This window comes from Tetrao urogallus (assembly GCF_951394365.1).
Source record: "Tetrao urogallus genome assembly, chromosome: 4".
NCBI classification, from domain to species: Eukaryota; Metazoa; Chordata; class Aves; order Galliformes; family Phasianidae; genus Tetrao; species Tetrao urogallus.
In genome coordinates, this window is record NC_136817.1 from 14,762,105 (window position 1) to 14,777,924 (window position 15,820).

General features: G+C 36.9%; 1 protein-coding gene across 1 annotated transcript in view; it reads right to left on the reverse strand.

Annotated features, from left to right (window-relative positions):
- LARP1B (La ribonucleoprotein 1B) overlaps positions 1 to 15,820 on the reverse strand; it is a gene marked incomplete at both ends in the record, with an annotated part of 32,892 nt that overhangs the window by 7,153 nt on the left and 9,919 nt on the right. The window contains 8 exons of the mRNA XM_079534068.1: positions 1,116 to 1,487; positions 1,975 to 2,147; positions 2,930 to 3,104; positions 6,409 to 6,553; positions 10,265 to 10,433; positions 10,687 to 10,830; positions 13,066 to 13,209; positions 14,562 to 14,730. Coding sequence (XP_079390194.1) covers positions 1,116 to 1,487; positions 1,975 to 2,147; positions 2,930 to 3,104; positions 6,409 to 6,553; positions 10,265 to 10,433; positions 10,687 to 10,830; positions 13,066 to 13,209; positions 14,562 to 14,730 — 1,491 coding nt within the window. The remainder of the gene's footprint in view (positions 1 to 1,115; positions 1,488 to 1,974; positions 2,148 to 2,929; positions 3,105 to 6,408; positions 6,554 to 10,264; positions 10,434 to 10,686; positions 10,831 to 13,065; positions 13,210 to 14,561; positions 14,731 to 15,820) is intronic.

A 15,820-nucleotide genomic window follows, 5' to 3' on the forward strand; every position in this document is an offset into this window, starting at 1 on the left:
TGATACAGCAGCACTGCCTACAGATAAGCCACTCACTGGGCTCGCTTTCACAAAAAGTGGATTCTTAATAAACCAAAATCAGTAAGTGATAGAACAGTGGTGTTCCCAGTTGACCTCAGCCTATGAAGTGCTGGAGTTCAACACATCTGTAATTTTATATCTATTTACTGTATGAAAATAAATCAGTAGAAGAAAAACACAAAATTAACAAGCTCCTTCTGAAGTTTTGAAAGCTTAAATGACAGGGGCCTCAAATACAAGCTAGGAAATAAAAGGGTTGCTATAATAAAACAAGGTGTGCAAACCCAACTACAATTTGCTCACACAGCTGCACATTCTTACAAGCTGCAACCTCTAAATAAACTACTTAAAAATGACTATAATGTCCTCCTCTCTTACATCAAAAATATGTCCTTATACTGCCTCTATACTAGGGTTTTGAAAGTGCTTTTTATGAAACAGGCTATGTATAAAACAAGAAAACACTGGAAAAGTTGAACCATCTCCAAAACATTAAAAATTGTTCTACAAATATCCATTCTGTAATTTTGGTCAAATCTCTGACAAAAGAAAATTTTGCTTTCAACTGTCTACATCATCATGAAAATACACATAATTTACATTTCTACTGAATTCAACTGTCAACTTTCTTTCAAAAATGTCTATCATATCATAGAATCGTAGAATGGACTGGGTTGAAAAGGACCACAACGATCATCTAGTTTCAATCTGCTATGTGCAGGGTCGCCAACCACCAGACCAGGCTGCCCAGAGCCACATCCACCTGGCCTTGAATGCATCCAGGGATGGGGCATTCACAGCCTCTCTGGGCAACCTGTTCCAGTGCGTCACCACCCTCTGTGTGAAAAAATTCCCCCTAATATCTAACCTAAACCTCTCTGTCTTTGTTTAAAATCATTCCCCCTTATTCTATCACTAAACACCCTCGTAAACAGTCATTCCCCCTCCTGTTCATAAGCTCCCTTCAAATATTGAAAGGCCGATAGTTTAGTTGTGTAGCGGACAGCCAAAATAACTTTGGCCCTGTTCACACAGGCACTGTTTAAAGCTTTAAAAAAAAAAAAAAAGAAAGAAAGAAAAGAAAAACTAATTACCATTACTGTAGTGTCATTTTCACTCTGCACTGTCCACAAATCCTGTTCATAATAGTATAAGCCATCATTAATAACTTTAGCAAGTTCTGATGTTATTTTTCCATGACACACATGGTTACCAGCATGACCTTCACCAGGATGTTTTCTCATATATGGTGGTGTCTGTGTTACTATCAAAATCTTGTTTACATCCTGATCATCAATTTCATAATCTGAACTGCTATCTGACCAATCAGTGAATTTATTCTTATGACCCTGAATTTGTTCCATCTCTTCATCAAACAAAAAGTCAAGTTCTTCTTGTTCTTGTTCCTCTGGAGGTGGGGGTGGCTGTTGTTGGCCTGACACTTGATCAGGTATAGGAACGCATTCCTAAACAAGAAAAGGTGAAGCATTTTATACTTGAAATAGATAATGATCATCCAAATAAAAGACAAATAGAGCATGACCAAACACTTTCAGTAATGAACATACAGAATTAGAAATAACACAGTCACTTTAAGATATTTATCAAGCTGACAAGTAAATTATTATTCTAAGTAATTCAGCATCATGAGATTTCAGAATAATACTCATAGCACAACAGCTTTTCAATAAAGCACGTGTACAACTGTCCATCAGCAGAAAAAAAAAAATTACATTTAATTACAGTGAGCTTTGGAGCAGGATTTGAAATGCACTTGGTTATTCTAAGTCTGGATACGGTGAACAGTCCCCACACTAACAGTTTTATATAATCAAGTATCACATGTATTGGAGTGTAGGAAAAAAACCAAAAACAACAACTGTTTCATACTATAACTGGAAAGCGGGAAGGTTTTGCATTTGCTTATTTAAATAAAGTTCTTTCTCATTTTACCTTTACTCTGACAGTGGATGTATGATGCCTGTTCTTCACTTCTATCCACGGTTCAGAGTCCAAATCAGGCAAACTTGTAGACAACCCTTTAGATATTGTCTGAAAATTATTTGTTTCAGTGTTTTCCTTCAGACTCAACAAGCTTCCCATTCCTGGAGAACTTGGTGCAGACTCTAGCATTGAAAAACAGTAGGTTGTGTTGTTTTTGTTTAGTTGGTTTTTGCTTTTTTTTTTGCACATGGGACTTTCCTTTAACCTCAGCCACTACTTGCCACCTCTGTGGTTCAAGCTAGCATTGATTAAGCAGAATTTGTTTTCAGTTTAGGAGACCAATTTTCATTGTATTTTAGGAAAATTAATTTACCAGCTTACTTAAGTTAAAAGTATATAACAGACTCAGAGAAATCATCTGTTATTCAGAAAACAAGAATTCATTTATTAGAGATACATTTTCCCCTATACCAGGCACCAGCTCTCCGGATGGCTGCCTAACTCAGTCTTTATTCTTCCCATTTACCTTGAGCCAACATTTTAGTAAAAGATTTACTTGCCAAACACTGTTTGCAAACAAAGCAATCTCCACATTAATAGTGTGGATGAAATACCCATCCAAAACTAGCGTACACAAAATACAGTTAGCTTTCGGCTAGTATCAAAATGAAGTCGATTTTATGACTATCTGAAGAGTACTACTGCTTCTGCTGTTGGTAATAAAAAAGGACTCCAGGCCATTACACCTTCTTCTGGAGAATGGTCACAACTATAGCACACAGAAGACCTTTTTATCTACTTCATATTAGCCATATCAGCCACAACTGTAGAGCTGGCAGGAATATCAGCTGAATAAACCATTACCAAATGCACAATTTCTATTATGAAAACAGTATCAAGAGGCAAATTTCCTCAGCTAGACAGACAGCCCCAAAATTAAGTTTCTATTAAATAAATCCTTTACCAGTATGTGAGCCGTAGACTTGGCCTGGTATGAATTCTGGACAATTGATGAGCTGAGAAAAGTCAGTCGTTGACAGATTACAGGAAGGTGGACCTGGAATTGGCCACTTTTCTGGATCAACCCTTCTTCTTATCCTCTGATCCACAGTTTCAACTTCTGTACTGTCCTTTAGGGCCTGTTGGACAAGCACATTACAGCTTAAGAAAACATTACATATCCAGCACCTTCTTATGCCCACGGAAGACAGTCAACTCTTTCTGTAGTACTTAAAAAGGGAATTCAAGCTTTTTGTACTCGTTCTTCATAATGACTGTTCTTTCTTCTACTGGTGCAAACAATCTTTTCATTTTCAAGGATAACCATTCATCATCTTTTTTTAATTTCATCAAATATCACTTCCTCCCTCTCCCCAGTCTGCAACCCCTTCCTTGTGAGAGGGCACCAAACCAACTCCTCCCTAGCTCTTCTATGCACAATTCTAGTTCCCCAAAATTAACTTCAACCCCACGCATTTTCTTCTTAATTCTAAGCATAGCTAACAGACAGTACAGAATCAGAGTGGTCAAGACTGGAAAGGACCTCTCAAGATTGTCTAGACCCTCTACTCAAGCAGGGTCAGCCATTTCCAGTTGTGTTTGAGCACCTTCAAGGATAGATACGGCTCAATCTCTCTGGGCAATTTATAAGTGTTCAACCATTCCCATAGTAAGATAGAAAGAAAAAAAAAAAAAAGTGAATAAAATCACAAGCTAACAAACTGCAAATATTTTTCCTTTCTGACATTAGCATGAAGACTGATACAGACAGTAAGACCCAGAGAACTTCTGTAAAAGAATACCAAAGACCAAAGGGTGGAGAAATTTGTCCTTCATTGGAACAATGAGTTGTTCCCCAGCCAGTTAAGTACACATAAGGACTTCTAGTCTATTAAGCATATGTGCATTTATGAAGTAAGGGAACCTGTATCTTAATTACAAAAGATGCTCAGACTATCTTCTGGTTAAGAAGAAAACAGTATGATTGTATGGTGTAAAAAAATATATATTTTTTTCCTTAACTTACTAGACTTCAGAGAGAATAAAAATAAAATGGGTATAAAATCTAACATTCTCCTAGACAAGAAGTCCAGGAATGATCTGATAACAGTATGCTGGAGCTTCTCTTGAAGGTGTTCATTTTCTGGAGGAAGATCCATTATGGGGCTGGGGTGGGGTGCAGGATAGCGCAGCCCTGTGACAGAAGCTGCTTCCACCACATGCAACTTCAGGTACAAGGGAAACCAATTATCGCCCTCAGGAGAAGCATGAATTCAATTAACTAAAGGAAACTGCTACGGAAGCTTAGTTCAAGTACACAAAGATTATTTTCACTTTCATTTTGCAGCCTAGGTCTCTGTAAACACTCGCTCTACGCTGCTTATTTTAGATCTTATGAAAGAATGCTACCAGTTTCTCTTAGGCTATCTTATTTAAATGTGATTTAAGGTAACTATGTAACAGCAAAGCACTCCTTAGACTAGCAACACACCAAAAAGACTCCTCCCAGACATCCTCAGTAGCATCCAAAACATACCACATTTGGCTGCAGACACTAAGTAGAAAACTAGCACTAAAGGATTTGGAGAGACCATAGACAGAGAGCTGTGAAACAGTAAGGTCTGCAGTTCAGGCAAGTGAATAACCTGTAGTCCTAGAGATCCTCTACTACAATCATCAATTCTGTTTTAGACTGATGAGGCTCACGTATCAGTAAGCTGCTGAAGTACTAGTCAGCCTCAGAGCCACATGAGAAGGACAACATCTCAAGTATGCTTCTGGTCAGATCAGCAATTTACTGCAACAGGTTTCTGTGCTAGAAGCAGAAAAACATGTCCCTGTAGCAGCAGCATGACAACCACCAGCTTAAGGATTGGGCAATACACTGATCAGTGTACAAGATCAGTAGAGAGCTGACATTCATCTTATGAAAGTCAATGGAAATAAAATAGGAGCTAAACAGCAAGTGGATTCTGCAGAACAATTTCTATTTCCTTGCTTGCTGGCAGTGTTTACAATTTAGGCAAGCCTGCTATTGGAAAAGTATCTCTGGACGTGGGGAAAATTATTGCCAGAGAAGAATTCAACATCATTCAGGAACACACTGTTAAGATCACTTCAGCTTGGCCAAATGTGTTATGCTGTAATTTAAACAGATACCCATTTCAGCCTTCTAAAACAAAATTTCACCTGGAAGAGAAAGGCATAAAGATCTGTTCCCTTTCAGAAATCTTAAGGCAAAGTGTTCTTATTTTAGTAGAAAAGTAATTCGGCAGCCCAGTTCTCCCACTCAGACTGAAGGCATAAGAACCACTCTCCCTAAAAGTCTTGTAAACTATTAGAAATACCTGGTCCACCTTGGCAAGAGACGCTGACCAAACAATAGAATTTGTGCTAACATCCTGAAGATTTTGTCCATCTAACAGTTGCCCTAAATTACAGTAGTGGCAGGCTCAGTGAAAACCCAATCTTGACTACTGAATACTTGAATAAACTCTACAACTCTTTTTGCTCTAAAAAAGAAACAGAGCAAAACAAGCAAAACATGTTTGCCACTCTCACTCCGCACACAGAGATGTGGTTCTCTTGACAGTGCTCACATGGAGGTCTGTGATGTGGAACCTTCATAACCTATAGCTGGTTTTATTTATTTTAAAACAGGGTCAGGGTATTTCTGCAACTATCCAACTCACTCTAAATATATGATGATTAGCTTGCAAAGGAATCATCAGAAGTTTCTTCAAAGTACCTGCCTATATTAAGAACACCTGTTTGCCATGTTTCAACCTCTCAAAACATAGAATCCTCAAGAAATAACAGAAGATGAGTGACTCTACAAAAGAGAGACTTGCAAGTATATTCTTTAATAGGCTTAATACGCTTCTTATGTTTTGGCAATATTACAACTTCTCAGCATCAGATAACATCCCCTTTACATTTTCCTCCTTTTGTTTTCTTAAAAGAATGACCTTGGAATGACCCTACATTTTTTGCTATGTACAAGGACTCTGCTGTATTATGCAACAAGGAGTTCCTATATTATATGCACATGAGAACACCTTGTGAGGGTGTTAAAGACCACATTTCTCTCAACTTCTGACTCAAAACAGGATACCCAAAGTTCAGAAGTGAGTAGGAGCCTGACAAGAAAAACAAAGTAAGCTTAATCTAATGCACTAAATTACTGACCCTACGTCTTTTATATCTTGGATATAATTCTTTGGTTTGTCTACAGATGTAGAGATATCTTCATCTAATTGCTGCCCTTCATCATCTCCCCCTTCTGTAGCCTCACTCTCAGAATGTTTACAAACTGCAGATGAAAACATTTTCTGCAGCATTCTACCCTCAGTTCCAATGGCACTGTGCAAAAATCCATATTAAAAAAAAAAAAAAAAAAAAGCACCAAAACTGTCTACACATATGTTTCTGAAATTATTTTACCTCCAAAATGAGTGTAGCATTTGTAGTCAGAGCTTGTACCCTGTGGAAGCTAGCAATCAATGAAATAGGCAGAAATCCTTGTTGGTCCATCTTTCTCCTCATAAAGAAGTCTCTTTCCAAGTTTTCTGTGCTGAAATAATACTCACTGGACAGAGAAACAAAAAAGATGTATATATGAGCCTATTATAACAGAGTAAATCCTGAAACAGTAGCCAAAATATTCCTTGGTAAAGTCTTCCATTAAAAATAGAGCGCAGTTTGTAATCAACAACATTATTCTTTCAACAGCTATATTGTTAAAAACAAAACTTTTGGAACAGCATGCATGCATCCTCATAATCTTAGGAATGACTTAAGATCCAGTACAGCACACAAGAATACACATCAAAGCCTTGTTACAACCTTTGCACGAGCTGTGCGTGGAAAGATTCTGTTTTTCTTTCACCCATCCCTCCTTATTACTTACATGAACAGATAGAAACAACATCCTCTTAGCCTCCATATAAGATGAAGGACAATTACTGCTCACATCTTACTTCCTGTTCAGCAGTGCAACCTCATCCTGAACTGTATCCTTTCCCAGTTTCTACTACATTACAAGGTTTATGTGTCCTATCTGAGTGTTGAGGCACATACACGCACTCTGAACCACTACTTGAAGCATGCTTGAGGGAAGATGAGAGAACCAAACCAGTAATCGTGTATTTTTCATGAAACTGTACCAAACAGCACAACAGATCATGGAGAAAGGTAGAGGCTAAATTAATAAATGATACTTAGTTAATAAGGAGAAGATGGACAAGGACCATTTCATGAATCTGACAATGCTACAGAACAAGAGAGACAAGTAACAAAAAAGTTGCAGAAAGACAACATCTTAAACAATGAAGTCGTCGTGTGAAACGATAAGGATGTCAGGATCTTTTATACTTGGTGATGAGAAAAAGCGGAGAATTGAAATTATGATCACACATACAAAGCATGGGAGTAAGAAAACAACCTATGGAAGAGAACAGAAAAAAAAATGTGACTAAAATCTAAGCCTCTAACAGGGTTTGCACATCGTTCCATAGTTTAGCATACTACATCCAAGGAATACTACTACTCATCAGGTTCAGGAAAAAGTAAGCAGTGAAATGTTTATTCCGTGACTCAAATAGAGGTAGTGTAAAATAAAACAAAAAAGCATTAAAATGCTGAGGAAAAAACACACATGCAAATATAAAGTCTGATTCCAACAATGAATAAAATGCTATACATCTCCACTGAAGCTGGCTCAAGGCTAAAGTCACAAAGAGGAGCAGATTGCAATGCCATCAGTGAACCTAAGAGAAGCTTGACATCATTTCTTTCTAAAACTTATGGTGGCTAAAAAATTTTTTAAAGCAAAAGCTGTCTACATGAAACACTCAGCTCCAGGACAGAATGAAAACAAAAGCTTCGAAGTTGGACAGTAAGACATATGACAAATGAACACACTGCCGTTAAACTGAAACAAGCAGCTAAGAGAACATAGCTCCTAGAGAATTAAGCTTTTACTTAGATCTAAGTCGATCAGCAAAGCAATTGTGCACAAAGGCTTCTCTCAAGAATATTCTATCTATTGTGCTGAACCAGTGTAACTCTTTTCCCCTAAAAGTCTTTAAGATAGACAAGTACAAAAGCCATGTCAATGTTTTCGTAATGGTACCTTTACAGTCATACAGTAAAGGTAAAAATCTTGTAATGATTCACCTAGTTAAAAATTCCACAAGCAGAAATGGACAGTGACTGAACTTGACTCAAACTGCCTCATTTGATGTCCATCATTCTAGAAAAAGGAATTTGAAAGAACATTAATGATAAACAAAGACAATGCACAAGGTTGTTTGAGTAGAGGGACAAATCTAAACACAAACACACACCCTCCAGCTTCACTTTTCTTAATTTCCTCAGAATCTTTTTATTTATTCTTGAATCAATATAGACTTGGATGCACATCTGAGCTTTTATTTATCTGTTTTTAAGAGAACTTGGAGTTCTACTGTATGTTGCACATTGAGGAGTTTCAAGGCACTGAAACATTCCAGGCTGATTATTTCAGCCCATAATTAAAAGTGGTAATGATATTCTTGTAATATTCCTCTTGCACATCAAGCTGTTTCTTGGGACAAGCATAAACTGCTTGACAGCAGTGTACTTCTTACTGTAATTACATATCAACTCAGTTGGACACAGCATCTAACATCTTTCCTTATTTAAGCAGGTGAACTGTTCTAAAATTCATCAATACACTACAGAAAATAATTTCTCTTCTCTAACACATCCTCATTTATCTCAGACTCCATAAGGAACTCCAACATCCAACAACTCTGTTCAGCTTTCTTTTGTACATGCCTCCCTCTTTGGCACAATCACTTTAATATTTTAGAACTCACTTACAAAAGGCAGACCAAACCACCTCCATGGATGACTTAATGACACTGATGAACATCACTGTAGCTGATGAATAAAGTTGGTTTCCCATCATTTTTGTGTGATATAAGAAATGAATAATGAAACAATTTATTTTTTTTTTTAATTTTTTTTTTTTATTTTTTAAAGGAGCACAAAAATGGTAAAGTTACATTCTAAACCTACTCAAGAATCTCTCTCTATTGAAAAGCAAATTCCATAATCCAAATGCCTTGGGAGACTATATCAGACAAGCAACCAATGGCAGTGATTAGCCAGCTATGCTGTCTTTCATGGACACCTGCCAACCTCTTTTTGCTAAAATAAGACACAAATATAACCAGAAGTCAGATGTGACCAATGCTGCAACTGACATTTTTCTCACCAAAGGGGGACATCATCATGTCCTACCTTAGAAGGTCTGGATTCTACACTGCATGCCCAGAAATCTGGCCAACAGTGGAGTGTCTGTGCTCCTCCCTCACTTGTCTGAGGACAGTGCAGGCCGATTATCCTGACATGGGGGTACATGTCCACTGTCAGGTGTCATAGGGGCCTGGTAGCAAGAGTAACAAAAAAGACTGCAATAGAAGTTTTGAAGTTGACAGTCACATGCCAGATACTTTCTGCCCTTATACAGGCTTTTTTCTTCCTTTTTTTCGACAACTGTAACAAAAGAAGCAAGAATAAAATAAGCAAGTTGCTTTATGGAATACAAGGGCAATAAAAAACCACCACACAGGCATCACGGGGAAATGCCATTACAAGTACAGAAGATGAAATATCTGCCAGTGGTGGAAACTGTCTCTTTAAAATGAACTAGTGGTTTCCAGGCCCTTTTGACATGTCTCCTGTTGATAATCAGTCTTCCAGATGGTTTCTCATTCCTAATGGTATACATGAGAAAGTAAACATTTCAGATTACTCGAAAATCAAGTATCATTGCAAAACTACTCTTTCATTGAATGTTCCAAGTGAAACACTCTGAAAACATAAAACTAACAAGAACACTCAAAGTGAAATCAAGAGCAAATAAGGGAAACCTGTAGCTGCACCACCCAAGAAGAGCTTTATAAGCAAACAGACCAATGGTACTCAAAAACACAAGCTCAGAGACATCCATATCTCAATTACATGACAACATAAAAAAGGGCTACGTACCATAAATAAAGAAGGTATATGAGTTAGAGCCACACTACAGCACAAGATGCAGAACAGCTGCCTTAAAATTCCTCCCCATCGCTCATGGCTTTTCACCCCATTTGTGAGTAAGTTCAAACAGACACTGATAACGGTCAAATCAAAACCAAGTTGAAATGTCTTCATCCCCACCATTTTATGGGTAATAACTCATTCCAAAGAGTGTTTAATCCTTTTATTAAATGCTCTTTCAAAATATTTGCATACTAAACAGTCTACTTACATTTGACGTTTTATATATTCTTTCAGAAGAACTTCATCCACAGAATACATCTGCACTCCTGTTCCATCATCGTAGTAATACATCATACTAGAGTTAAGCTCAGGTTGAAATGCTTGGTCAGTTATTTCACCATACAGTTCTTGATAACCAACTGAATAGTCAAAGTTCCCTTCAAAATGCAGGTGAAAATAAAAATTAATTCAGTCTGGTACAAACATATTTTAAGACATAAACGTAACAAGCACGCAACTTCATGATTGGCTTTCAACATCTGATTTGAAAGAAACAGAAATCCCACAAACTACTTGAAAGTATCAAGCTACAGGATATGTACCTTGAGATAATCCTAACTTCATATGAGAACATCAACATTATAAATACAGCTTAAAAAACAGATGCCACTCATCTACTTCTTTGCATACTTCTAGGATTTCCTCTGCTTCGTCCTCTTCCTTTGCCTCTGCCTCTTCCTCTGCCTCTGGAGAATTCTCGAACACTGCCACCCTCACTTCTCACACTGCACACTTCATCGTGATCGTCTCTCTTTTCTCTATCACGATGCCAATCTTTAAAAGAAAAAAAAATATCATACAATCATAATTAAACTTCACAGTGCAATTAATTAGTCTCCGATTCATTCCTAGATATTAACGTTAAAAAACAGCACAGAAAAGCACTGTCTACTTTTTGGATACTCTGAAACGTTGAAGGAAATGAAACTGCTGAAGAAAGGTTTGTATAGCAGTGCCTAAGTGCGAATGGGGAGGAGCTGCTAGCAATAAGGAGTAAATGAGCTGACTGGCAGTCAGTCTCAAATGCTTCCGAAGCAACTGGACACTTGTGCCAACTCAGGGATCACAATATATGCATTAAGTCCAGGATAGGAATGCATCATCATGCCATTCTCCTTTGAGGCATGGTAATAACTCTCCGCTCCTGTGGACAACTCCCAGTAGTTAGAGAGCTACACAGGGCTGCTAGCTCTTGATAATTCTGCTCTGGGGAAGATTTCCAAGGCTCCCTGGAACCTCCCTTTTGTTCCCAGAAGCAGACATTTACCACTCCCCTGACTCAGCCTTTTAAACAGCAATATCTTATTCTCTATTGATCTTCCCCTAAACGGAGCTTTTAACTTAAGAATCCCTTTTTGATAACACAGGTAAATCTAAGCTCTGTAAAATCATCCCCATATTCCAGGGAACTCCTTTGTTAGAAGAATGGCTGGGTGTACAAACCTCATCTGATGTCACTGAGATCTGCTAACTTCAACATAGGGCTGACTAAAGACACTTCTTAAAATTCCTATTACAAATCCCGCTTTACTAGCAATTATCTTTAAGAAACCCTGCAACCTAATCTGTATGCTTGTACATTCAAGTTTCTGTATTCTATCTTCTGTCAAATAATAACTTGAATTTACAAATGTCCTGGTCAGTACATGTCTTTCTCTATGGGAATTTGGACCTCAGCCTCTTAGAGATTCCAAATGTGGCATTAGTTGAAGTATTTCCCCTAGCCAGTTTCATTTTTGCACTGAGTGTACACATAGCTCCTAGGCACATGCAAAAGCCCTACAAATAACAGGTCCAAGAGTAACTGTTATATTTAAGCCTGACACAGGTTTGGTATGTTTGTTTGAATTTAAATAACCAATATTTCCAAAGAACAGAAGAGGTTTTATGCTCTCTCACCCTGAAATTCATCTTAAGCGATCATAGCCTCGATGTAAAGTTTACACTAGAAGTTTGTGGTTGTTTGACCATGGGGCTCCTGAGGAATAATTGCTGGAGTAAAGTGAAGCATTAGTAAAAATCCTTGTCCTGTCCCTTTCTGTTCCTCAGACATCCAGATAAAACCCTTGTATCAGTGTTCCTAAAATGACTTCAAAAACAAAACTCATCTCAGTGGTGTCCAGCACTTATTATTATAGGGAACAAACACTTGAATTGTTAATGCAAATCACAATTCAGAAACTTAAATGCAAATATACAGACCATAGAGTTAGAGTCAGCCTGAGATCTCTACTTTCTGACAAGCTGTATTTAGAACACCTGAGGACCAAAGGCAGTACCAGCTACAGTGCACTGTACTCTCTGCTGTGCTAGTACAGCTTTTTGCATGGCCATGCTGAGAAATATACTGGAGAAGTGAACACAAAAGAAGAGAACAGTACCAGAAGAATTGCCAATGCAGAATTCAAAGCGTCCCACAAGCAACTGCTCTGGCCACAACAAACCGCAGGAACAGGAATAGAGCAGGACAGAGCAACCTTTTACAAGAACATTATCAGACTTTCTGCACTGTGAAACTGTAGCCCAACACATACTCGTTAGCCATCAGAAGAACACATGGCTCTGAACCAGCACAGACTGTAAAAATAGACTGTTACCAAGCCCTTTTACTCAAAGAGTCATTGACTGAGATGTTACAATTCTGATGAATATGTGAAGAATTAAAAAATAATTATCTAATATAACGTTTTAAACAAGACTTCCCAGTTTAAAACTTGAAGATTACACTATGGTACAATTCATTTATTTTTATGAATTACTGGCAAATATTAACACTATTCTTTTGTTTTGGTTTGCATTTTAGTACTGGCAAAGTCAAGTTTCAACATCAGCTGCCAAACTAATGCCTACTCTTGTGGTTTCACCCATCAGAGAAAAAAAAGAAGGGCAACGTAGCACTCCCAATGTTCTCTTTAACTTTGACTGGACTTACGCTAACAGCCAAGAAGTTTTAAGTCACATTTCATTTGCTACAAACAGGAAGACCCAAAGAGATTAAAAACTACTTACTTCTTGTGTCATTCCGCCTGTTGTTATGAAGTATTAACTTGTTTGTTTCCAGCTGAGATCTTGAGCTACTTCGAGAGCTTGATCTTTCTTGACTATCTGACCTTACATCATCCAAGTGAAGTGGAACCCATTTTTGCTTGTTACCTGAAGAAGTTAATAACTTTCTCTTAATTATGATATTGCTTCAAGTTTCAAATCCCATTTAAGATTCTATTTAATACTGCTTTTAAAATTGTAAATAACAGTAAATTCCCATGTGAAAAAAACTAGGAGAAGCAGCTTAAATACTAATTGTATTTTTAAGATGTAAGAAATGATTGAACAACAACAGATGCAGTAAGCAAGAACTTCTCAAAATGAATGGTAACCTTATAATAAGTAAATGAAGGTGAGCTTTCTAATTTTTAGATGTATGCATGCTCCATAAGTATACAGTTAAATACATACACTAAATTCATTATTAAATAATTTCTCAATTTGCACATGAAACGTTATGTAAAAAATAGCATGTCAGGTTAATTACTGAAATAAAGATTATAATCACTAGCCATACAAAACTTCCTGAGAATTTTGCTGTGGTACAGCAGTTTTACATCAAGACATTCAGATTAAATTCATTTCTGTGCATCAAAAACAGTAAGCAAAGCTGTACCTTGCTGAAGGCTGGCCTGAACATCTACTGGCCATTTACTTAGTGATAATATTCACTGTTCTACTCTTGATTGATATTGTGAACTTTGTAACACATAACACTCATAATCCACATTAGAGGGGAAAAAAAAACAAGTTTGTTCCTGTGGTATGCTTTGCTTTGTACTTTAACTTAGATTAAAAAAATTAAAAGCACTACAGGATTTTATTTTTTAATATACAAACAGCAAGATTAACAAAGGTCTTTAGTATCTAAAGAACTATCAGCAAGGAATCAAGAAATAAAGCAGTTGATGGCAGCACTATTATAAAGCTACCTCAGTTCTGTCTTCATTTCACTCAAGTTTACTGACTAAGAAAAACAACTGCTTCCTATTTTTAATGTAACATATTGGATTGAGGGGAAACAACAAATCTGGTTTAGTTCTCAAGCGATACTTCAAGGTGTAAGCTAGTATCAAAATATGAAAATTAAAATGATGCCACCTACAGTGCTATGCATGCACATATGTGTATGAAATTAAATGAACATAGTTCTAACTATTCAATGAATAAAAATACAAAAGATGATAATCAAATGAAACCACAATTTTCCAGTGATTTTCTGTCAGAGCTCCATATAACCATCAGGAAGACATGAATTGCTTTTTCTCCAGAATTCCTATTTGATTAAATAGGACACTTTGAAATCTGAGAGAGGAGGCCAGTTTCCATCTTCCTAACACAACGTATCCTGTTATTACCTAAAAAATGAAAGACAAAATGTTCCATCAGGTCATTCAACTGGAATTAACATAAATGTATCAACAATTAATTACTGCATTATACTTAGGATCCAGACAAACCTTTTTTCCTTTGGTTGTTAGTATGACCTTCATCTTCACTAATGTTATCTCCTGGACCATTTGGGTTAGCCTCCAGGTTGTCCTTGGTTCCATTATTGCCTTTTTGATCAAATTTCTCCTCCTTTTCTTTTCTATTTGTTGGCTTCTTACTGTAACTTAGAGACTTGCACTGAAAAAAATACTGATAATTATTCCTGACAGCACAGCTGGTGATAGCAAAAGATAAATTTCTTTCACCTATTTAAATTCCTTTACTATTAGCTGTTCTTGAAATCTTCAGGATTGTGAGTTTTTACAACTATGTTGCTCTGTGAAGTCTTTTTTAAAAAAATAACTATTTTCTGCTAGTCTAGCAAGACTATGAAAACAATACTTTAAAAGGAACAGGGTCTGGTTTGCTTTTTAACATGAAGATGCAAAGCTACAGAACGTACAACACTCACGTTTCAATACCTCAAAACTGAATTTCATACTACAGGAAAGAAAGAAACATTATGTACTTACTGGTATCTACTGTTAAGACTGATTGACTTTTAAAAGCTCTATTCACAGAACTGTGAATGCACAGCATTGTGTGATTTTTTGATTTACCAATCTCAGCTGTCCATGTAAACTATAAGGAGCCACAGCTCTTAACTCTGTCAAATCTGTTTCATTAAATCAGAACATGAGCCAAAAACAGACGTGGAGCTGTATGATTAGATTCACATCCCCCCCTCCTCCCCCAAAATTAGAATATAGCATTTACTTAGAACTGTTTGCATTCCAGTAGTGCCAACATGCTGCAAATCATCATTTCTTGGAAATCCCATAGAACAGCAAGCTTCAAAGAACATGAAGCAAACAGCATTTCACTAAACAGTGGAAAACGTCATGTGAAGTTGGTATGATATCTTCACGCAAAATTCAACCTTACAACCATTTTTGCCAAACTGAAGTTCTCCTATCTTGTGGAGACTGCTTTGAACTTGCTGGAATGCATACAGTAGATATGGCAGCACTATCCCCGTAATTACTTTGAATAAAAATCTTCTCCTAAACAAATCAACTGAGATAAAATACAAACTGATTGTTTGGTATAACAGACACTACATGAATTTCTGTGATTAAATTCTCACATATTGAAGCCAACAGAAGTTTAATTAACATTCATGCAATACAATCTAGACCATTTGGGAAAGCAAAAAATCTTAATTAAAAAAAAAACAAAAAAACTCCTGAAAAAACTACTTCAGAAAACATCAGACATTTGTGTTTTT